Source organism: Arachis stenosperma, chromosome 3 (assembly GCF_014773155.1).
Source record: "Arachis stenosperma cultivar V10309 chromosome 3, arast.V10309.gnm1.PFL2, whole genome shotgun sequence".
In the NCBI taxonomy this organism is placed as follows: domain Eukaryota; kingdom Viridiplantae; phylum Streptophyta; class Magnoliopsida; order Fabales; family Fabaceae; genus Arachis; species Arachis stenosperma.
This window is the reverse complement of record NC_080379.1, coordinates 57,285,425-57,310,419: the sequence shown is the minus strand read 5'-3', so window position 1 is coordinate 57,310,419 and position 24,995 is coordinate 57,285,425. Positions and strand designations below refer to the sequence as shown.

The window sequence follows — 24,995 nt, the reverse complement described above, 5'->3', positions numbered from 1 at the left end:
GCTTTCTGAATGGAGCATCATAGGTATTTTCTATGATGGTCTCTCTGAACTATCCAAGATGTCTTTGGATAGCTCTGCTGGAGGATCTCTTCATCTGAAGAAGACGCCTACAGAAGCTCAAGAGCTAATTGAAATGGTTGCAAATAACCAATTCATGTACACTTCTGAAAGGAATCCTGTGAACAATGGGACTAATCAGAAGAAAGGAGTTCTTGAGATTGATACTCTGAATGCCATATTGGCTCAGAACAAAATATTGACTCAGCAAGTCAATTTGATTTCTCAAAGTCTGTCTGGAATGCAAAATGCACCAAGCAGTACTAAGGATGCTTCATCTGAAGAAGAAGTCTATGATCCTGAGAACCCTTCAATGGAAGAGGTGAATTACATGGGAGAACCCTATGGAAACACCTATAATTCTTCATGGAGAAATCATCCAAATTTCTCATGGAAGGATCAACAGAGACCTCAACAAGGTTTCAACAACAATAATGGTGGAAGAAACAGGTTCAGCAATGGCAAGCCTTTTCCATCATCTTCTCAGCAACAGACAGAGAATTCTAAGCAGAACCCCTCTGACTTAGCAACCATGGTCTCTGATCTAATCAAAACTACTCAAAGTTTCATGACTGAAACAAGGTCCTCCATTAGAAATTTGGAGGCACAAGTGGGACAGATGAGCAAGAAAATTACTGAACTCCCTCCTAGTACTCTTCCAAGCAATACAGAAGAAAATCCAAAAGGAGAGTGCAAGGCCATCAACATGGCCGAATTTGGAGAGGAAGGAGAGGAAGTGAACGCCACTGAGGAAGACCTCAATCGGCGTGCACTGACCTCCAATGAGTTCCCTAATGAGGAACCATGGGAATCTGAGGCTCAAAATGAGACCATAGAGATTCCACTGGATTTACTTATGCCATTCATGAGCTCTGATGAGTATTCCTCCTCTGAAGAGGATGAGTATGTCACTGAAGAGCAAGTTGCTAAATACCTTGGAGCAATCATGAAGCTAAATGACAAGTTATTTGGTAATAAGATTTGGGAGAATGAACCTCCTTTGCTCACCAAAGAACTGGATGACTTGTCTAGGCAGAAATTACCTCAAAAGAGACAAGATCCTGGAAAGTTTTCCATACCTTGTACCATAGGCACCATGACCTTCAAGAAGGCTCTGTGTGACTTAGGGTCAAGTGTAAACCTCATGCCTCTCTCTGTAGTGGAGAAGCTAGGGATCTTTGAGGTACAAGCTGCAAGAATCTCACTAGAGATGGCAGACAACTCAAGGAAACAAGCTCATGGACTTGTAGAAGATGTTTTGGTGAAAGTTGAAGACCATTACATCCCTACTGATTTCATAGTCCTAGAGACTGGGAAGTGCATGGATGAATCCATCATCCTTGGCAGACCCTTCCTTGCCACAGCAAAGGCTGTGATTGATGTTGATGGAGGTGAACTGATCATTCAAGTGAATGAAGAATCCTTTGTGTTTAAGGCTCAAGGATATCCCTCTGTCACCATGGAGAGGAAGCATGAAGAGCTTCTCTCAAATCAGAGCCAAACAGAGCCCCCACAGTCAAACTCTAAGTTTGGTGTTGGGAGGCCACAACCAAACTCTAAGTTTGGTGTTGAATCCCCACATTCAAACTCTAAGTTTGGTGTTGGGAGGTTCCAACATTGCTCTGAGCATCTGTGAGGCTCCATGAGAGCCCTCTGTCAAGCTACTGACATTAAAGAAGCGCTTGTTGGGAGGCAACCCAATGTTATATTTTATCTATTTTCCTTTGTTATTTTATGTTTTTTTTGTAGGTTGATGATCATGAGAAGTCACAAAAACAATTGAAAAAGCAAAAAAAGAATGAAAAAACAGAAAGAAAAATAGCACACCCTGGAGGAAGATGTTGCTGGCGTTTAAACGCCAGTAAGGCTAGCAGTTGGGCGTTTAACGCCCAGTCTGGCACCATTCTGGGCGTTTAACACCAGAAAGGGGCACCAGACTGGCGTTAAACGCCAAAAAAGGGCAATCACTTGGCGTTAAACGCCAGAAATGGGCACCAGCCCGGCGTTTAACGCCAGAATTGGCTCAAAACGCATTTTTGCATGCCATTTGGTGCAGGGATGACTTTTCCTTGACACCTCAAGATCTGTGGACCCCACAGGATCCCCACCAACCCCACCACTCTCTCTCTTCTTCACCCATTCACCAATCACCTCAACACCTCTTCCCCAAAAACCCTTCACCTATCAAATCCCATCTTTCTCTTCACCATTCACATCCATCCTTCATAAAACCCCACCTACCTCACCCTTCAAATTCAAACCACTTTCCCTCCCAAACCCACCCTTACATGACCGAACCATGAGCCCCCCTCTCCTATATAAACCCTTCTTCACTCCTTCATTTTCACACAACCTAAACACCACTTCTCCCCCTCTTTGGCCGAACACAAAGCCATTCCCTTCTACCTCATTTCTTCTTCTTCTACTCTCTTCTTTCTTCTTTTGCTCGAGGACGAGCAAACCTTTTAAGTTTGGTGTGGTAAAAGCATTGCTTTTTATTTTTTCATAACCATTTATGGCATCCAAGGCCGGAGAAACCTCTAGAAAGAGGAAAGGGAAGGCAAAAGCTTCCACCTCCGAGTCATGGGACATGGAGAGATTCATCTCAAGGGTGCATCAAGACCACTTCTATGAAGTTGTGGCCTTGAAGAAGGTGATCCCCGAGGTCCCTTTTTCACTCAAAAAGAGTGAATATCTGGAGATCCGACATGAGATTCGAAGAAGAGGTTGGGAAGTTCTTACCAACCCCATTCAACAAGTTGGAATCTTAATGGTTCAAGAGTTCTATGCCAATGCATGGATTACCAAGAACCATGATCAAAGTGTGAACCCGGATCCAAAGAATTGGCTTACTATGGTTCGGGGGAAATACTTGGATTTTAGTCCGGAAAATGTAAGGTTGGCATTCAACTTGCCTATGATGCAAGGAGATGAACATCCTTACACAAGAAGGGTCAACTTTGATCAAAGGTTGGACCAAGTCCTCACTGACATTTGTGAAGAGGGCGCCCAATGGAAGAGAGATTCAAGAGGGAAGCCGGTTCAATTGAGAAGGCATGACCTCAAACCCGTGGCTAGAGGATGGTTGGAGTTTATCCAACGCTCAATCATTCCCACTAGCAACCGGTCCGAAGTTACTCTAGACCGGGCCATCATGATCCATAGCATCATGATTGGAGAAGAAGTGGAAGTTCATGAGGTTATAGCCCAAGAACTCTATAAGGTGGCGGACAAGTCCTCCACCTTGGCAAGGTTAGCCTTTCCTTATCTCATTTGTCACCTCTGTTATTCAGTAGGAGTTGACATAGAAGGAGACATCCTCATTGATGAGGATAAGCCCATCACTAAGAAAAGGATGGAGCAAACAAGAGACCCCTCTCATCATGAGATCCCTGAGATGCCTCAAGGGATGCACTTTCCTCCACAAGACTATTGGGAGCAAATTAACACCTCCCTAGGAGAATTGAGTTCCAACATGGGACAACTAAGGGTGGAGAACCAAGAACATTCCATCCTCCTCCATGAAATTAGAGAAAATCAAAGAATCATGAGAGAGGAGCAACAAAGACAAGGAAGAGACATTGAGGAGCTCAAGCACTCCATAAGATCTTCAAGAGGAAGAACAAGCCGCCATCACTAAGGTGGACCCGTTCTTTAATCTCCTTGTTCTTTATTTTTCTGTTTTTCGAAAGTTATGCTTTATGTTTATCCATGTTTGTGTCTTATGATCATTAGTGTCTATGCCTTAAAGTTATGAATGTCCTATGAATCCATCACCTTTCTTAAATAAACAATGTTCTTAATTGAAAAAGAGAAGAATTGCATGAATTTTGAATTTTATAACAGATTAATTATTTTGATGTGGTGGCAACACTTTTGTTTTCTGAATGTATGCTTAAACAGTGCATATGTCTTTTGAATTTGTGGTTCATGAATGTTGGCTCTTGAAAGAATGATGAAAAAGGAGACATGTTACTGAGGATCTGAAAAATCATAAAAATGATTCTTGAAGCAAGAAAAAGCAGTGAATACAAAAAAAAGGGAGAAGGAGAAAAACGAGAAAAAAAAGAGAAAAAGAAAAAGAAAGAAAAAGAAAGAAATAAAGTTGTGATCCAAGGCAAAAAGAGTGTGCTTAAGAACCCTGGACACCTCTAATTGGGGACTCTAGCAAAGCTGAGTCACAATCTGAAAAGGTTCACCCAATTATGTGTCTGTGGCATGTATGTATCCGGTGGTAATACTGGAAGACAGAGTGCTTTGGGCCACGGCCAAGACTCATAAAGTAGTTGTGTTCAAGAATCATCATATTTAACTAGGAGAATCAATAACACTATCCAGATTCTGAGTTCCTAAAGAAGTCAATCATTCTGAATTTCAAAGGATAAAGTGAGATGCCAAAACTATTCAGAGGCAAAAAGCTAAAAGCCCCGCTCATCTAATTAATACTGATCTTCATAGATGTTTTTGGAGTTCATTGCATATTCTCTTCTTTTTATCTTATTTGATTTTCAGTTGCTTGGGGACAAGCAACAATTTAAGTTTGGTGTTGTGATGAGCGGATAATTTGTACGCTTTTTGGCATTGTTTTTAGTATGTTTTTAGTATGATCTAGTTAGTTTTTAGTATATTTTTATTAGTTTTTAGTTAAAATTCACTTTTCTGGACTTTACTATGAGTTTGTGTGTTTTTCTGTGATTTCAGGTATTTTCTGGCTGAAATTGAGGGACCTGAGCAAAAATCTGATTCAGAGACTGAAAAGGACTGCTGATGCTGTTGGATTCTGACCTCCCTGCACTCGAAGTGGATTTTCTGGAGCTACAGAGACCCAATTGGCGCGCTCTCAACGGCGTTGGAAAGTAGACATCCTGGGCTTTCCAGCAATATATGATAGTCCATACTTTGCCCAAGATTTGATGGCCCAAACCGGCGTTCAAAGTCACCTTCAGAATTCCCAGCGTTAAACGCCGGAACTGGCACCAAAATGGGAGTTAAACGCCCAAACTGGCACAAAAGGTGGCGTTTAACTCCAAGAAGAGTCTCTACACGAAAATGCTTCAATGCTCAGCCCAAGCACACACCAAGTGGGCCCGGAAGTGGATTTTTATGTCATTTACTCATCTCTGTACACCCTAGGTTACTAGTTCTCTATATATAGGACCTTTTACTATTGTATTTTAATCTTTTGATCACTTTAGATCTCTAGATTATCTTTGGACATCTAGTTCTTAGATCATTGGGGGCTGGCCTCACGGCCATGCCTAGACCTTGTTCTTATGTATTTTCAACGGTGGAGTTTCTACACACCATAGATTAAGGTGTGGAGCTCTGCTGTACCTCGAGTATTAATGCAATTACTATTGTTCTTCTATTCAATTCTGCTTGTTCTTGTTCCAAGATATCACTTGTTCTTCAACTTGATGAATGTGATGATCCGTGACACTCATCATCATTCTCACCTATGAACGTGTGACTGACAACCACCTCCGTTCTACCTTAGATTGGGTGAATATCTCTTGGATTCCTGATACACGATGCATGGTTGATCGCCTGACAACCGAGCGCTCGCCTGACAAACGAGCCAGCCATTCCGTGAGATCAGAGTCTTCGTGGTATAGGCAAGAACTGATGGCGGCATTCAAGAGAATCCGGAAGGTCTAACCTTGTCTGTGGTATTCTGAGTAGGATTCAATGATTGAATGACTGTGACGTGCTTCAAACTCCTGAGGGCGGGGCGTTAGTGACAGACACAAAAGAATCACTGGATTCTATTCCGGCCTGATCGAGAACCGACAGATGGATAGCCGTGCCGTAACAGGGTGCGTTGAACATTTCCACTGAGAGGATGGGAGGTAGCCACTGACAACGGTGAAACCCTTGCATAAGCTTGCCATGGAAAGGAGTAAGAAGGATTGGATGAAGACAGAAGGAAAGCAGAGAGACGGAAGGGACAAGCATCTTCATACGCTTATCTGAAGCTCTCACCAATGATATACATAGGTATCTCTATCTTTATCTTTATGTTTTATTCATATATCATCTATACCCATTCGAGTCTGCCTGACTAAGATTTACAAGGTGACCATAGCTTGCTTCATACCAACAATCTCCGTGGGATCGACCCTTACTCGCGTAAGGTTTATTACTTGGACGACCCAGTGCACTTGCTGGTTAGTTGTGCAAAGTTGTGTTTATGCCATGGTATTGAGCACCAAGTTTTTGGGGCTATTACTAGGGATTATTTGAGTTGTGAAAAGTAGTGATCACAATTTCGCACACCACATCTTCATCCCTTCTTCTTTTTCTAGGATCTAATTTTCTTTCTCTTACCAGTTTTTCTATGATGTTTTTTAAGTCGAAATATTCATTGGTGGAATGTCCAAAGATTCGATGATATTAACAATATTCTGCCCGATTTCCTCCTCCTTTTTTTGCTTTTGAGTGGTCGAGCTGGAGGTATCTTTTCAGTATGGCATACTTCTCTGTAGACATCCACAAGGGGTACCCAAAGAGGGGTATAATTGTGGTATTTTTTTATCTTTTTCCCATGTCGATCTTCTTTTTTCTTGGATTCTTTGTCCTTATCTTGGGAGGAGTAGAAGAATCCAGATTTTGAGGTCTCTCCTAGTCGAGTATTTTCCTCTATGTTGATATACTTCTCTGCTTGTTCTTGTACCTCATTTAGAGATGTGGGATGCTTTTTCGATATGGATTGGCTAAAAGGCCCTTCTCGTAGGCCATTGATGAGGCCCATGATGGCTGCTTTCGTGGGTAGACTTTGTATGTCTAGACATGCCTTGTTGAATCTTTCCATGTAGTTGGGAAGACTTTCTCGATCTCCTTGTTTGATTTCTAATAGACTTGGGGCGTGCTTGGTTTTGTCTTTCTGGATAGAGAATCTGGCTAGAAACTTCTTGGCTAGGTCGTCAAAGCTTGAGATGGACCTGGGGGTAGATTATCGAACCACTTAATCGCCGTTTTTGTTAAGGTAGTCGGGAAGGCTTTGCAGCGGATTGAGTCTGAGGCGTCAGTGAGGTACATTCGACTTCTGAATTACTGAGGTGGTGGCTAGGATCTGCCGTGCCATCGTATAAGGCCATATCCGGGAGTTTAAAGTCTTTTGGGATTTTGGTCTTCATGATCTCTTTGGTGAATGGATCTTGGTCCTTGTGGGAGCTGTCCTCGTGGGTGGAACGAGTCGCTTTGGTTTTGAGATCGGCTTCGAATTTTAGGAGTTTGTCCTCCAATTCCCGGCGTCGCCTTATCTCCCTTTGTAGGTCCTTCCCAGCTTCTCGCTGATGTTGGGCTTCTTTCTCGAGTTGTTTTAAACGATCTTGAAGTGTCTCAAGGGCTCCCGAGTTTGGTGAATTTTTGTCTTCGTTAGGTTGTGGGGTATCTTTTGGTGTAGTGTTCATATTTTTGTGCAGCGTTCTGTCTTCTAGACCTGAATCGTGGTCATTGTCATGGTCGTCCGCCATGGTGATGGGTTGACTTCCAGGTTCTCCGACAACGGCACCAATGTTCCGAGGGTTACCTGAAACTGTAGGTCGATCTCGTATGAGATCTTCTGTACTGATCGAAGATGACGTGTCCGGCTTGTGCGTGGCAGCCGGAGCTGTTGTGTTCGACTTGTTGGACTGGCAACGCTGCTGATCCTTCGTCACCGGAGGGTGGTGGTACCTGCAAGAGACTCTGATGCTTAAGTTAACAAGGGTATTAAGCAGGTTTTTTGGTAGAATCAGAGTATGAGTTATACCTGGGTGCTCCAGTGTATTTATAATGGTGTAGAGTGACCTTTTCAGATAAGATAAGTTAGTTATCTTATCTTATCTTATCTTATCTTCATGGGAACCGCCCTTATCTTTATAGGCTTGGGCTGCCTTTGGATTTGGGTCGTGTTCCTCTATTTGGGCCCTTTATCGGGCTTCCCTGGCATTTTGGCCGAACTCTTTGAGAAGAGGTCGGATAGTTTGACCTGAAGAGGTCGTTCATCTAGTTGCTAATCATCCCGGGTCGGACAGCTCGACACAGGGTATGAACAGTCACTATACCAATAGCAATCATGTGAAGAGAACCACCCATCGCAACTGCTAGCTCACTAAAGAAACAATTATCTCCAATAACACATGCATCCCCATGGTCGCAGTTTAAATCAACTACAAAAGATGGGGATGCAACCAATGTTGCAGCTGGTGCAACCACAAGCATCAAATTGGAAGGCCCTATGCCAATTGATTGAAAATTCGCAAACAACTCATGAGTTCTCACATCTAGAAAACTTCTCTGATAATGAAAAATAACCTAGGGATCTTCATCGGACCCCTATGACAAGTGTGTCGTATTTCTTACCACTTGACACAATGGCAATGGGAATCTTATAAAATAATTTCTCCGCCTGCTTAGTTCCACATACCCTAAGCTCCTTGTTTATAAATTGTATACCCTCTTTTTTGCACTTTTAAATCTTTCCTATATAGTGCACAAGAACTAAAAAACTATTCTTATTAGACATTTGTATTTGTTTACTCTACATCACAATAACCTTCAACTAGTATTTATAAAGCGATTCACATTCATAAATTGCTACAACTCACAGAGGATTAAATCTCGAACATAAACATCCACTACTCATCGCGGTTTATGTCTTTATTTTTCTTCTTCAGAAACCTACGTTTGGTTATTCTCTCATCATAATCCGCTGCTTGTTGTAACAGTTTATGCTTTACACGATATTATACTTAAACTACGATAACCTACGATAGATTACGTGCAATTTTCTAAAAATTTAGAAGTCAACATAGTTTATATAGATATGAAAGAGAAATGAAATGTAACCAAATCTCAAATGTTATATTTATGTAATTTAGAATCCAATTTTATTTAATCATATCATTTACCCTAAATATCAAATGTTCTTCCTAGTAAATTGTATAAAAATATTTTAAAGGTATTCAAGTTATTTTTATATAATAAAAATGATATATTTCAGAAAATATCCTTATATAATTTTCTAAGTATTATACTTTCAATGATGCCTATTTTTATAAAAAAATATTATTGTATTAAACAAGTTTCAATAAAAACGATGCGTTTTAAATGTGTTGTCAATATATTTTTATTTATATAATAATTTATTCACGATAAATACAAAAATTTCGCAATGAAAACACATTAATTTTTTTAAAGGTAAATTTAACATTTTGAAGAGAAATATAGGAAGAAAGCATATAAATTTATTGATGACAAATGTAGAAATTTTGTGATGAAAAATATAAAATATTTTTAAAGTGAACACAACTTTTTGAAGAAACATTGGAAGAAAGCACATATATTATTGATGATAAACACAGTATTTTTTAAAGGTAAACACAAAGTTTTAAAGGAAATATAAGAAGAAAAGTCAGAAATTTATTAATAATAAATACAAAAAATTTGTGACGATAAACTCATATTTTTTTTTTAAATAAGCACAATTTTTGAAAGAGATATATATGAAAAAAACAGAAATTTATTGATAATAAATATAGAGATTTTGTGACAACAAACACAAACTTTTTAAAGTATATACACAGCTTCTTAAAGAGAAACATAGGAAGCAAGGCATAAGTTTATTCACGGTAAATATAGAAATTTGGGATCATGATCACATAATTTTTTTTAAGGTAAATATAACTTTTTGAAGAGAAATATAAAAAAATATTTAAATTTGTTTACAATAAACACATAAATGATGAATTTCTGTATTATCCAATTAAAATTTATGTTTTTTTATATTATTCAACTAAAAATCTGTATAATTTAAAATAATTTATGTGTTATTCAAATTAATTTTTGTGTTATTCTAATAAAATTTTTGTGTTTTTAAATAAAAAATTTTATGATTTTCTTCTGTATTGTTCAAATAAAAAATTTGTATAATTTAAAATAAATTATGTCTTTTAACTAAATCTTTTATAATTTTATTTTGTGCTATTTTTATATGATTAAACTTAAAAATTAATTTGTTTAAATGAAATTTTTTTATTAATAACTTATTTGAACACAATACAAATTGAAAGAATTTGAATATTTAAAGGAAAGAAGAGAACATGGGAGTAAGATGTCCAAGAAATAAAAGAAAGAAAAGAAACAATATATTTAGACGTAAAGCGAAGATAAAATAAAAAAAGAGAAAAAAAATTGGTTAGATTTAATTATAAAAATAATTTGGTCATCGTATACTAGTATTTAATATAAAATTATATTAATATATAGTAGCCAATTTTATTATTATTTCTTTTTCTTTATAATGTATTTTTTCTTGTAATTATTATCATGGCAATAAGATTATCTTTGTAAAAATAACATTATTGATAGAAAATTTTAAAATGATGTAAAAAATAATAAGAAAATTAGGCTCGGTTATATGGAGTAAATATTCCACTTGTACTGAATGCAAAATATTGAGTGGACGGGTGAGGTGTATTTTGGGCGTGGGGCCCAAATCTTATAATAGCGGGGAAGAATAATGTCTAAAAAACACTCATGTTGATGTTCATGTAATTAAGCAAATCGTTAATCATGTTTAGTGGTAATGCGTCTGTTACTGTTAGTGTTGGTGTTACTATAATACCCTGCTTCCTTTCTAACTTACTTTCTTTCTTCTTTTAAGACTTTAACCATGCCTATGCCTTATGCTTTGTCTCTGATTGATTGCTTCACCCATATATTTCATGTCGGCTTGTTCACATAAAGCAACCCAAGAAAAGCAAAAGAAAATTAAAATTAAATTAAATAAAAAATAAAAGCTGTCTTCCTTTTTCTCAGTTCCTCTGATTTTCCGGCGACAAGTCAGTTTTCTCAACTTTGGTCTCTTCACTACTCTCTCTGCCACCTTAATCCTCTCAAAAAACATAACTCTTTTTTTCTTTTGCTCCTCTTATTCTCTGCTGCTTTTCCATTTTGAATGATGAATATGGTGCTTTCAAGGTGATTCATGCTCTTTCTCTGTTTTAGTTTTTGTTTTGGAATCTTTGAAATGAGTTCTTAACTGGGTTGTCTTGTTTTATATGCTTTTTGTAGGTTTTGGGATGGTTTTTGAACACCATCATCAGCTTCAGTTGTATTCAATGCTATATGTTGATATGGGCACAAAGTTTGGTTTGTGATTCAACACTGAAATGTTTCTGAGCTGGGGTCCTCTGGATTTTCAAGCTAAGTTGGCAGATTGAAGAAAGTGGAACAAGTCTTCATGGTGTTGGATTTGGAAACTTTTTGTGTTGTCTTGATTTGGAGTTGAAAACAATAATTACTTCCATTTTGGGGGGCTTCAAAAAGGGGGTGTTTTCTTCATCTTCTGCTGTTGGTTTGGGCAATGAGTTGGAGTTAAGGGTTGTGGGAATTAGAAAAGAAAACAAAGGACTTTGGTAAACAAGATTGAATCTTGTTGCTAGTAAAAAAGGCCAAAAAGTGTTGAACTTGTTCATATATAAGGTTGCAATGAAGGCTCCTTCCAATGGTTTCTTGCCTAATTCTGGCGAAGGTGGGTTTTCCTTTTTTTTTTTTAATAGGTTTATTTTCTTCTGCATTCTTCTTCTTCTTCTTCTTCTTCTTCTTCTTCTTCTTCTTCTTCTTCTTCTTCTTCTTGAAAATAAACACTAACTTTGCTCATTGATTTGTCTCAAGGAAAATGCTGTTTTTGACCTGGTTGAATTAGTTTAATACCGTTTTATTAGAATGAATAAATCTGAGTGCATCATGAAGAAGGGAATTTTCGTTTTTCATTTGATTGTGTAGTTGCAAATCTTTTTGTTGATTTGCTAAAGTTTTGTTTTCTTCACTCAATCAGTTATCTTCACTCAATCAGTTATTTTCCTTTTATTTTGTTTATTTTTTTATTTCTTCATCTTTCATTCATTGCATTCTTTCACCCTTTATTTTTTGGTCACCTTTTTTTTTATTATTTTTCTGATTTTTTGAGGTTGTAAAATTGAAGTCCGGATGTGCTTGGTATCAATTCCGTGGAACTAATTTAATAAAATTCCGAGGAATCTTCATTTTTTTTTTGTTGGGTTCATATAAGGAATAAGGATGGCATAATTGTGAAGAATAAGGATAGTTATTTTTATCTAAATTTCAGAAATCTTCTTCCTTTTTATTTATTTGTTTATTCATTGGTGTGGAACGGTTATGGGAGGGTACAACAATGTCCTCTCTTGTTAAATCAGATACAATAAGGACAATGATAATCTCATGTAAAGATTCTTGATCTTCATGACCCATTTTTTTAACCCAAAGTAGTTTTCATTTTGAAGCTTATGGTGTATCATGAATGGGTTTTCACCTGACTATTTTTTCACTTAGAACCAAATAGGGTACTGAATCAACTGTTAGTAAAATCAGAAGAATGAGGAAAACCAATATGAAACAGGTTTTCTTCTGTTTGTGGCACTAATAATGCTATTTGGCATGTTGTAAACATGTGTGAACAAAGTTTTGTGCTTCTTTTAGGTCTTAAAATGTTGTGTTTTTGTTGCCTTTTAGCATGAATTCTACAATTTCAGCCTTTTCCTTATGTGTTTTGACTTTTGACCCTTAATCATAAACAAGCATAGAATGAATTTAAGGGTATGCTTGGAAAAGGAATAAGACAAGGTTGGAAATTTTCATGGATGAATTTCGTGTGTAATTTATACGAAACTATTACATGAAAATTTCTAAGAAAATTTCTAAGGGGAGCCTTGGAGCAACAGTTGAGTTTCCAAGTGACCGTGACCGTGTGACCTCAATATCACGGATTCAAGCCGTGGAAACAGTCACTAAAATAGTTATAAGGTTTGGCAGTGTTACACCCTTTGCGTGCGGCCTGTCCTCGAACCCTGCATTAAGAGGGGATGCTTGTGCTCCGGCCTGTCCTATTACATGAAAATTTCCATTTGACTTTTGTTTCCTGGGATAATATATACCTTAAGCTTATTTTTGGTGTCTCAAGATAGAAATTTGTGACTCTTTTTCTATTTCCATTGTCCTCACTCTTCCATGGACAAAGATCTCAGCAAATTTTGTGGTAGGACGGTGTCATTTGTCATTTTGCCTATTAATGTATCCGTCTCTTTTTCCAAACAGATTTATGTGTTCCAATGTATTTGTATTACTTTCATGACAGAGTTACCAAATGGGGCCTAAGAGTACAATTTTACTATTTAATGTTTGTATCTTTCTACTGAACAAGATGACAATATGCCTTTGATGATTAAAAACAGGAGAAAAGAAAACAATCAATTCAGAGTTATGGCATGCTTGTGCTGGACCATTGGTTTCTTTACCTCCTATTGGAAGTCTTGTGGTTTATTTCCCTCAAGGACACAGCGAACAAGTATGTCTCATATGCCGAAGTTCGAAGAGCTTGTTACACTTTGTTTTCTTTGTTTGTTGGTTGCTGATGCGGTTTCTTTTGAGGGACGCAACTTGCAGGTTGCAGCATCCATGCAAAAGGAGGCCGACTTCGTACCAAGTTACCCGAACCTTCCATCCAAGTTGATTTGTATGCTTCACAATGTTGTCCTTCATGTAGGTGCACTTTCTCTTGCAGCGTGTCTGTTCTATACACAACATGAACTTCTTAAGAATTTTGTAATAATATCTATAACAAGACATGTTCCATCTAGATGAAGATTTGTTGCCCATAACGGAGAACATGCTAATTTTCAGCTTCTCTCACATTTTTCGACTTGGCCTGTCACTATGAGAAATTAATGTAGTAATGATTTTTTTTCTGGAAAAAAAGGATCTTTTGTGGAGCAAAAGGATTATATCTTTGTTACTAGTAAAGTTGTTTGTCTTAAGGAACAAGGGAAAGCAATAAAATCTTGTTTTCTACTTTGACTCTGTTTTTACTTTTTCGCTAACTGAAATATGAAAATAGGAAATAAATATAGAAACCAAAAGGTGCTTACTTTCTCAAGCATTTGACATGATGGTCCTTATTGTCTTAGTTAGTGAAAAATATACACATCGATGATGGATACATATTTGATGTTCTTTTCTGTTTTTGATCAGGCTGATCCTGAAACTGACGAGGTTTATGCTCAAATGACCCTTCAACCTGTAAATAAAGTAGGTCAGCTGTTAAATCATAGAATTTGTTAACATGTATCTGGGTTATTATTTCTCATCGATGTGGAACTATATTGATGACTGTTGTATGTATTTTACAGTATGATAAGGAAGCAATACTGGCATCCGACATGGGTCTCAAGCAAAACCAGCAGCCTACTGAATTCTTTTGCAAAACTCTCACAGCTAGTGACACAAGCACTCATGGTGGATTTTCTGTGCCTCGTCGAGCAGCGGAAAAAATATTCCCACCTCTGGTGTGTACAAATTGTTTCCTTTTCATTCATTACTCGAGTTTTATGTGGTCCATTGGGATTTTCCCTGTCAATGCTGACCAGAATTTGCATTTAGGACTTTTCGATGCAACCTCCGGCTCAGGAGATTGTTGCGAAGGATTTGCACGATAGTACATGGACATTTAGGCATATTTATCGCGGTATCACCACTAGCTTATTCGGATTGCCTTCTTCCTTCAATATATTGTCAATGGTTTGAAATATGCCTTAATGATGCACAATAATTGGTTGCAGGACAACCAAAGAGGCACTTGTTGACTACCGGATGGAGTGTCTTTGTTAGCACGAAAAGGCTATTTGCCGGAGATTCTGTTCTTTTCATTAGGTAAGAATTCTTATTTTTTTTTTTTCTTTACAAAAGAATAGAAACTTCCAGAGATAATTTTTCACCCTGTTACTCAGCCAGATATTTTTGGTTTTCAGAGATGAAAAACAGCAACTTCTTTTAGGTATAAAGCGCGCTAATAGGCAGCAGCCGGCACTCTCTTCATCGGTAATATCCAGTGACAGCATGCACATTGGCATTCTTGCTGCTGCAGCCCATGCTGCTTCAAATAACAGCCCTTTTACCATATTTTATAACCCAAGGTACTATTTAATATTTAGCTTGGTTATGCTATGATGAATCAGAATGGAATCTATGAATATTTGTGACAGCCTCTTATAACATATATCATTATAACAGGGCAAGCCCCTCGGAATTTGTGATTCCGTTGGCCAAGTACAACAAGGCCATGTACACTCAAGTTTCTCTTGGTATGAGATTTAGAATGATGTTTGAGACTGAGGAGTCTGGAGTACGCAGATATATGGGTACAATCACCGGCGTTAGTGACTTGGATCCGGTCCGATGGAAAAACTCACAGTGGCGCAATCTTCAGGTATTACTGAACCAATAATGTTTCATGAAGAAAGATGTGGTTTATCTGGATAACTGCGTATGAAGAATGATTCATTATTGAACTTATATTGGTGTTTAACTTCTAAATTTTTATTGGCCTTTTGCTCAACTTATGGAAGTCAAAAGCTAACATGCATTATGAAATATGATCATCGGTCATGATGCTATGCCGTTCACTCTAGTTGATACTGAACTTCAGTTGTAGCTTACTGCAGTAGTATAATTTTAAATTGTTGATAGGTTGGTTGGGATGAATCAACAGCTGGGGAGCGCCCAAGCAGAGTTTCGATCTGGGATGTTGAACCAGTAGTTACTCCTTTCTACATTTGTCCTCCTCCATTTTTTAGGCCGAAATTCCCAAAGCAACCAGGAATGCCAGGTAACAAGAGTTCCTCTCCTAGCTATTTTATGGTTTTTGTCCTGTTTTTCAAAGGGTAACATTCGGAAGACCCATGCCACTTTCTTCCGATCCTTTACGATTTTGCGTATAGATAAGTGTAGTGATAGACAAGCTTTGTTGTTGATTTTGCAGAAGACGAGTCTGACATAGAAAATGCTTTTAAGAGAGCTATGCCCTGGCTTGGAGATGAACTTGGCATGAAGGATGCTTCAAGCTCAATCTTTCCTGGTTTGAGTTTAGTGCAATGGATGAGCATGCAGCAGCAGAACAATCAGTTTGCCGCCGCCCAATCCGGATTTTTCCCGCCATCTATGCTTTCATCCAATACCCTCCATGGCAACCTTAACAGTAATGATCAATCCAAGATATTGAACTTCCAAGCCCCGGTCCTCTCTGCACCAAATCTTCAATTCAACAAATCTAATCTACCCAACCAAGTCAACCAACTGCAGCAATCTATGACATCATGGCCCCAACAGCTGCAGCAGCCACAGCAGCAGCAGCAGCAGCAGCAGCAGAAGCTGCAGTCATTGTTGCAATCGCCAGTAAACCAGCTTCAGCCACAACAGCAGCAGCAACAGAGGCAACAGCAGCTGCCAGAGCCACAAAACTTGTCGCAGTCACAGCAACAGCAGCCCCAACTGCCTCAACAGAGATCACAGCAGCTGCAACAACCACAGCAGCAGCCGCCTCCACCACAGCAACACCAACCTCAACAGTCATGTCAACAGCCAATTATGAATAATCGGGTAGTTACTTCTAATCAGTGTGTTCAAGTTCAACAACCGGTAACCTATTCTCAGCTTCAGCAACAGCAGTTAGTCTCCGGAAGCATGCCGACACAACAAAGTATCCAACCTGCCAACAAGAATGCAATGCTAATGACATCCTTGCCATTAGACTCGCAATTTCAGCAACCGATAGATCAGCAAACTAGTCTCTTACAGAGGCAGCAGCAACAACCGACACAGTTGCAACAATCTCCATTGCAGTTCTTGCAACAAAGCACGTCGCAGAGGGCATTGCAGCAACTTCAAGGGACTCAAATGTCACAGCAAAACCCCTCAGAGCAACAGTTACAGTTACAGCTGCTGCAGAAACTGCAACAGCAGCAGCAGCAGCAGCAGCAGCAGCAACAGCAACTTATTTCAACATCTAGTCCACTTTTGCAGTCACAGGTTCTGCAGCAAAAAAATACTCATCTGGCAAACCAGCAACTACCACAGCTGCCTCAATCGCAGCATCAACCTCAACAGCTCGGAAATAATTCATTCCCAATGGAGAAGCTTCTCAACAGCAACAGCTTCTCTTCTTCGTCTCTAATGCAATCGCAACAGCTTTCGGTGAACCAACCAACCCTGAATGCACAGAAATCAGTTATAACTAGTAGAGCTCCTTCTAGTCTTACCGATGTAGACGTGCCATCATGCTCGACTTCACCGTCTACTAATACCTGCCAGATATCTCCACCAAATCTCATGAAAAGAAATCAACAAGCACCAACCACATTCGGGGGGATTTCGGTAGTTGAGCCGACTAATAATTTGGTGCAAGAGCTTCATAATAAGTCTGATATGCCGATAAAACATGAATTATCCGGCATAAAAGGCCCTGACCAGCTTAAGTATAAAGGTACAATCAGTGATCAGCTGGAAGCTTCTTCGTCCGGAACATCTTACTGTATTGATCCGGGTAGCATCCACCAGAACTTCCAACTTCCAAACTTCTGCATGGATGGTGATGTTCAATCGCATCCTAGACAAAATCTACCATTTGCCTCCAATCTTGATGGACTAGCAGCGGATACCATGCTCTCAAGAGGTTATGACTCTCAAAAAGATCTTCAAAACTTGCTGGCTAACTATGGCGGTGCTCCAAGAGACATCGAAACAGAGCTGTCCACTGCCGCCATCAGCTCGCAGTCATTTGGGGTGCCGAACATGCCTTTCAAGCCTGGTTGCTCAAGTGATATTCCCATGAACGATGCTGGGGTTTTGAATAATAGCTTATGGGCTAACCAGACTCAGAGAATGCGAACATATACTAAGGTTTGTATTCCTTGACAAATTTATAAATAATTTGAATTTACAATACTTATCGAGACATATGTACAAGAAATTATGCTAAAATATAAATTTGAATATGCTTTTGACATCACTTTAATTGCATACTTGAATATGCAATCTTAGACCCGAAAACTATATTCTTGAAGTCTTTGTCATCCGGAAACTAACCTCGAATTCTTTGACCTTATCTGCATGTGTTTTGAACTTTCAATACATATTTTGCAGGTTCAAAAATGTGGTTCTGTTGGAAGATGTATCGACGTCACGCGATACAAAGGATATGATGAACTCCGCCACGATTTGGCTCGAATGTTCGGGATTGAAGGGCAGCTAGAAGATCCTCAAAGGACCGAGTGGAAACTAGTATATGTGGATCATGAGAATGACATTCTTCTTGTTGGTGATGACCCGTGGGAGTAAGTAGTAAAATCATTGTATTTGTCATCATCTTCTTTCTCACTCATTATCAAATATTTTTCTTAACCTTCAAGTTATAATTCCTTGCAGAGAATTCGTAAGCTGTGTTCAGAGCATAAAGATATTGTCATCCGCCGAGGTGCAACAAATGAGTTTGGATGGGGATCTAGGCCAAGTTCCAATCCCTAATCAAGCAAGTAGTGGCACGGAAGGTGGCAATGCATGGAGGGGACAGTACGACGATAACTCTGCCGCCTCATTTAATCGATAAGGATGTCAAGTATCGACATTTTTGAACCAGCCAACATGTATATTTTCAGAGATGGAGGACTAACTTAACCCTTAAAATTTCTTCTTGGTGCTTTCCATAGGTCACAGATTGAGACATAATTCACTTCTAAAAGATGCTGTTGATAGCATACTATAGAAGTTTAGATACTTAGATTAATGTTAGAGATCCTTCCTTTGAATATGCCATTGTTGTGAGTGCTAATGAAATAGTGCTTGGTTAGAATTCTTTTTCTTTTCCCCCCTCTGGTCTCAAATTTGTATTTTATTTTATTTTAATTTTTTTTGTCAAAGGTTCAGGCATATAGGTTTGCTGGTGTATAATGTGACGGTTTCTTATATAAAGATTTTTATAATTTATTTTTAGCTTGCACCTCTTGTAAATCTTTGGTTGCTAAAAGGGTCGGTGGGAAAATGAGATGATCAATTGATGAAACATGAAAACTATGCATTGCAGTTCTTGCCTGCTGCTTTTTCTGTACACAGCTAAATTATGGAGAAGGCCATAATGAAATATGAAAAGCTCATTTGTTGCTTTCAAATCTTTTTGCAATTTTGGGCATAGAGTCCTTTCTGGCTCCATAGTTCTCAGTTTTTACCAGGGTAGTGTTTCCCTGTTTGGAACACCGTCGATAAAAACATAGAAGACAATAATCTACCGCCAAGACAACAATATTTTGCTATCGCAATATAGGGACGAGAACATTTTTATCTTTTTTTTTTTTTTCGGTAAACATTTTTATCTTTTTATTGTTATTTATCTTTATCTTTTGTCTTAAAAAAGTGAGGCCTTTGGAAACACTTGCATATCTGTTTCGGTCTCTTTCTATCTTTGTATGCCTATACAATAGAATTTTTTTGTGTGGTTCCCTATAGGCATTTTTTGTTTGGTCATACCCTATAGACAATTTTCAAACATGATTCAGTGGCCCAATATGGTAGTCGTAACTTTGGTTTAGCAAAGAATTTTGAAATGGTAGTTATATTTTTTTTAAAAGCAAAAGTATTTCATTTCTCGTTTAGTAGGTAAAAAAAGTATTTCACTTTTGAAAACACATAAGATGATGTTTTTTTAAAATTGGTTTATGTTATGATATTATTTTTAAATATTCAAGCTAATAAAAAGAAATATATGAATGATTATATCTCTCTAATATGCCTTCTCATATGAGAGTTTCTTTTGAGTTTATGTAATTTTGTGCATAAACTTTTCTCTTTTATATATGTTTTATGCTGATTTTTTTTTTTTTTTTTTGTCAGCAAGGTTCACTCTACAACCTTTAGGTTGTAGAAGTTTTGATATCATATTATGATGCTAATTCTCCCAAAAAACTGATAGGATCGAAGGAGACAAAAAAGTGTATTCAACTTAGATTAGATTTTGTGTAAATTCACAACCAATCATTCGAATGTTAAAGATCTTACACATTGACGCTAGCAACTAAATTTTGATGTGTGCATCTTGTTTCTTCCACTTGTACTCCATTGTTATTGTTCCTGAGTTTCGATCTAGTTTGGTCCAAACTTCTCTAAAGTTTCTATGCTTGTGAGATGATCTAGGAGCTCGTAACATGGTAGAAAATTCAGTGCATCTATCTTTAGTGCTACCAATACCAAAAAGCTTTGAATTTCTTGCATTTGTATTTGGATTTGAGTATTGGTGTGATCACTTGTGAACTTGCTTTGGAAACCATGGGGTGCTCTGATATCATGAGAGAGAGAGAGTTAAAACAATGTTAATCTAAGAAATAGTTTTTTATGCTAATATTAATGCACGAACTTACATTAAAGGATAAAGTATACTTTTATCGCTTTAATACCATGTCATGATACCACTCATCCCAAAAACTTCAGCTGATGGAAAAATGTAACACTAATGATTATATCTCTAATACTCCATAAACCTCCATTGTACACATTGTATAACTATTTCATTGGCTCTTCATACTTTCCCTTTTGAAAATTTTTAAAAAATCCCAAATATTTAATTAGCTTTAATTTTGTCCCTAATATTTTCAAAAGGTTATAATTTTACTCCTATCATTAATTTTTCGACAGTCAATAATCAATTGATTTTTTTCCAATTCTAACCCTAATTCTCATTATTGTCATCTTCATTATCTTTATCTTTTTTTTTCTCTCCATCATTACCATCACTACCACCCCGAACTACAATCCATTGCCTGTCGCCCCTTCACCACATGCATTATTTTTCTTTCTTACACTGCATTGAGCCCAAAATTTTTTTTCATTCCCAAGCTTTTATTTTATTTCTCACTTTCTCTCTATTTCAATTAAAATGAAAATAAAGAAAGAGATGGTCTTTATTTCAAGAGCGTGGGAATGCAACGTTTCCATTTGTCTGGTTATGCCTCCTTTGTAGGCGATTAACCCTCTCACTCACTCATTCCAATTCCACCGGCTTTCAACCCTTCTCTTCGTCTTCTTTCTTTTCATAGCCTTCACCTGAGCTCCAATCCCACCCGACCTGAACCTTCACTCCTTCCTTCTCTTTGTCTTCCTTCTTTGATACCATGGACCTCATTGGGATAATTGAAAAACACCACTATTGCATTGTAACCCGCCATTATTGTTGTTTGTTCTTGAGTTTGTAGTTGATGGAGATGTCCATGAATGATGGTAAAGGTGAGACAAAGATGAGATCTATGGGATCAAAGGTACTGTAAGATGAAATGACAATGACTAGTGGCAGCTAGAGGGGGAGGAAAGGCAATAGTGATGAGAGCAACAGGTGAGGGAGGTGGAGGTTGGTGGCTTGGTGGGGTTAATGGGGTTGGAATAGGTTAGGAATTAGATAGATAGAAATTAGAATTAGATTTTTTATAAAAAAAAATGGGAAAAATAGAATTTGACTGGTTGGTGACGGTTTAAAAAATTAATAATAAAGGTATGATTGGAACTTATTTAAAATATTAAGAATTAAATTAAATTAAATTAAACATTATAAATAATTTTAAAAAAATTTAAAAATATTATATTAAATCAAATTAAACATTATAGATAATTTTAAAAAAGTTTAAAAAATTTTAGAGACAAAAAGCATACAAAGAATAAACATTTGTTCAAAACAATTTGAAGATTCTTGAGCAATGCATTGAATCATGTATTGATTAAAGAAACATTGTCCTTAAATCTGTAAACCAATTTAATAACTCATTCGAAAAATAAAATACACATTTTAGGTGATGCTAACATGTATATGTAATCATTTTAAATTAGGCCAATGCTACCGTGATGAAGTAAAATTTTTTCAACATCTACTAAAATGAGGTGGAGGTAAGCAATTCTCGACACGTGTTATAGTTGTTGTTGTAGTAGCAGACATAGACTGAAAGATAGCAGTAGTGACAGAAATTTATATGGGTTGATTACGGTATGAAATCCGTAATATGAAGGCATTAAGGGGTTGTTAATATGACATATTTTTGTTGGTTTTTGTTGTCGTGGCGTGAGCTGTTTGGTTTTTAATGGAGCTAGATTTGGGGAGACAAAATTTGGTCAGAAAACAATTATGGGCTATGATAATATAGCAAGAATAAAAACATAAATAAATAAACAAAAACTGAAGAATAATTATAATAATAATAAATTGATTAAATTACACAATTGAACTTTATACTTTCACTGAAATTATAAATTAGTCTCTACATTTTATATGCAAAAATTTATTAAAAAAGCAAAACAAAAATATATATAATCATTTTTAGTATAAATATTTTACAAAGTTATATTTAAAATCAAAGTTTAATCATTTTTAATATTAAAGATATTAAATTAAAAATAATTAATATTTGTCTTAACTAATTTGAGTTGATTGGGTTTGTTCACTTAAGTGAATATAGGAATTTAAATCTGGTGTTGTGCATTAATTTTTAGCCTACTGAGATAGAAAATATTATGCAAAAGTGATTTTGAGTGGTGTAATCCAAACAATATTTATTTTACTATAATCTATTTTGATATAAAAATTGTCAAACATAAATCACTCAACACAAACTTACTTTTAATCAAAATTAAGTTTGCAAAATCAATTTTATTCAGACTCCCATTTGTAAACTGTAATTCAAACACACACTATGATTTCTTCCTTCTAGTGAACGAGCTTTTGGGATACAGAACCACATTGGCATTCAGAGTAAAAAAAATTGCCAAACATCAAAGAATAGCGTTCAAAGCACTAAAACGCATTTTTATCCTCTTCAACGTATTTCACAACCACACCCTAAATATTTTTTTTATGTTAATATACTTTCGGTTTAATTTATCTACAATGTGTGTTTATATTTCAGTAAGTATTTTTTATTAGTGGCTACAAAAATATGACACATAAAAATAATAAGTTGTTTAAAATTAAATTTTAAAAAATATTTTTTAATAACATTTTAAGAATATCAACCGACTCTTGAATAATATCGTACAAAAAAAATCTCATTTTACTATATTCACGCCCACATACATATTTTTGAATTTGTTTTTATAAAAAATTAACGATTACTTTTAAATTTTAATAATTTCTTCATTAGTTTACATCCGTTACACCATTATAATTTTAAAATTATAATGGTGTAAACTATAATTTTAAAAATAATTTTACTTGTAATTTTAAAATTATAAGTAAAATTATAATTTTACTTATAAAAATTATTTAAATTATAATAATGTAACGGATGTAAACTAACGAAGAAATTATTAAAATTTAAAAGTAATCGTTAATTTTTTATAAAAATAAATTCAAAAAATATGTATGTGGACGTGAATATAGTAAAATGAGTTTTTTGTACAATATTATTCAAGAGTCGGTTAATATTCTTAAAATGTTATTAAAAAAATATTTTTTAAAATTTAATTTTAAACAACTTATTATTTTTATGTGTCATATTTTTGTAGTTACTAGTAGAAAATACATACTGAAATATAAACACCCGTTGTAGATAAATTAAACCGGAAGTATATTAACATAAAAGAATATTTAGGGTGTGTTTGTGAAACACATTAGAGAGGATAAAAGTGCGTTTTAGTGCTTTGAAAGCTGTTCTTTGATGTTTGGCAATTTTTTTATCTGAACGCCAACGTGGTTCTGTATCCCAAAAGCTCGTTCACTAGAAGGAAAAAATCATAGTGTGTGTTTGAATTACAGTTTACAAACAAGGAGTCTGAATAAAATTGATTTTGCAAACTTAATTTTGATGAAAAGTAAGTTTGTGTTGAGTGATTTATGTTTGACAATCTTTATATCAAAATGAATTATAGTAAAATAAATATTGTTTGGATTACACCACTTAAAATCACTTTTGCATAGTATTTTCTATCTCAGTAGGCTAAAAATTAATACACAACACGAGATTTAAATTCCTATACTCACTTAAGTGAACAAACCCAATCAACTCAAATTAGGTAAGACAAATATTAATTATTTTTAATTTAATATCTTTAATATTAGAAATGATTAAACTTTAATTTTAAGTATAACTTTATAAAATATTTATACTGAAAATGATTATATATATTTTTGTTTAGTTTTTTTAATAAATTTTTGCATATAAAATATAGAGGCTAATTTATAATTTCAGTAAAAATATAGAGATTAATTGTGTAATTTAATCAATTTATTATTATTATAATTATTCTTCAGTTTTTGTTTATTTATTTCTGTTTTTATTCTTGCCATATTATTGGGCCCATAATTGTTTTCTAACCAAATTTTGTCTTCCCAAATCTAGCTTCATTAAAAACCAAACAGCCCACGCCATGACAACAAAAACCAACAAAAATATGTCACATTAACAACCCCTTAATGCCTTCATATTACGGATTTCATACCGTAATCAACCCATATAAATTTCTGTCACCACTGCTATCTTTCAGTCTATGTCTGCTACTGCAATAATAACTATAACACGTGTCGAGAATTGCTTACCTCCACCTCATTTTAATAGGTGCTGAAAAAATTTTACTTCATCACAGTAGCACTGCCTTTTAAATTAACGCTACCATGTCAAATCTAATCAAGCATATCTAATACCAAAAAAATTCGATCTTCTTAATAAAACGTGTATTACACACGCGAGAATTCTCTAAAGGTTACCAATTCACTTTGCATTTGAATATGAAAAAAACGTTTATTTTTTCGTCTCGAAACTGCTACTGCAGAATTTTAAATCTCTCTCAAAATTTCTCAAAACTCGTTCGTATTCTTTGTTATTGAAAAATCGAGTAGAACGTTCGATACGAAAAACAAAAAACACACCAAAACAAGAGCAAAGATTTCGCAAGGTATTGAGAAAAACTATTTTTATTATGTTCATTTAATTTCTCGCAAATCTCATGTTTCTTCTAGTTCAATTTCAGGTTTAGTGGATTGAATTCGTTCATTTAGTAAATCGAGTTTTTCTGATTCCATTTTTTCTCTGTAACTAGGTATACAATTGAAACTATGTTGTTAGTTTATTGGTTCTGAT

The 24,995-nt window shown here is 36.0% G+C and overlaps 1 protein-coding gene across 1 annotated transcript; it reads left to right on the top strand.

Moving 5' to 3' along the window:
• Nucleotides 1-10,730: 10,730 nt before the first annotated feature.
• On the top strand, nt 10,731-19,087 carry LOC130968413 (auxin response factor 19-like). Its single transcript, XM_057893674.1, has 14 exons — nt 10,731-11,022; nt 11,116-11,575; nt 13,296-13,408; nt 13,507-13,602; nt 14,092-14,148; nt 14,250-14,405; nt 14,500-14,584; nt 14,679-14,769; nt 14,868-15,032; nt 15,130-15,325; nt 15,586-15,724; nt 15,878-17,793; nt 18,037-18,227; nt 18,319-19,087. The coding sequence occupies exons 2-14, from the start codon at nt 11,533-11,535 to the stop codon at nt 18,497-18,499; spliced, it is 3,429 nt and encodes a 1,142-aa protein (XP_057749657.1). The 5' UTR covers nt 10,731-11,022; nt 11,116-11,532; the 3' UTR covers nt 18,500-19,087.
• The last annotated feature ends 5,908 nt before the right edge of the window (nt 19,088-24,995 follow it).

What these genes read in the sequence shown, in the direction of transcription:
- LOC130968413 (XM_057893674.1), top strand. Translation starts at nt 11,533, where the DNA reads ATGAAGGCTCCTTCCAATGGTTTCTTGCCTAATTCTGGCGAAG. An exon ending in GATTCTGTTCTTTTCATTAG is followed by an intron (nt 14,770 to 14,867) that starts GTAAGAATTCTT and finishes TTTGGTTTTCAG; the next exon opens with AGATGAAAAACAGCAACTTC. An exon ending in CACAGTGGCGCAATCTTCAG is followed by an intron (nt 15,326 to 15,585) that starts GTATTACTGAAC and finishes AATTGTTGATAG; the next exon opens with GTTGGTTGGGATGAATCAAC.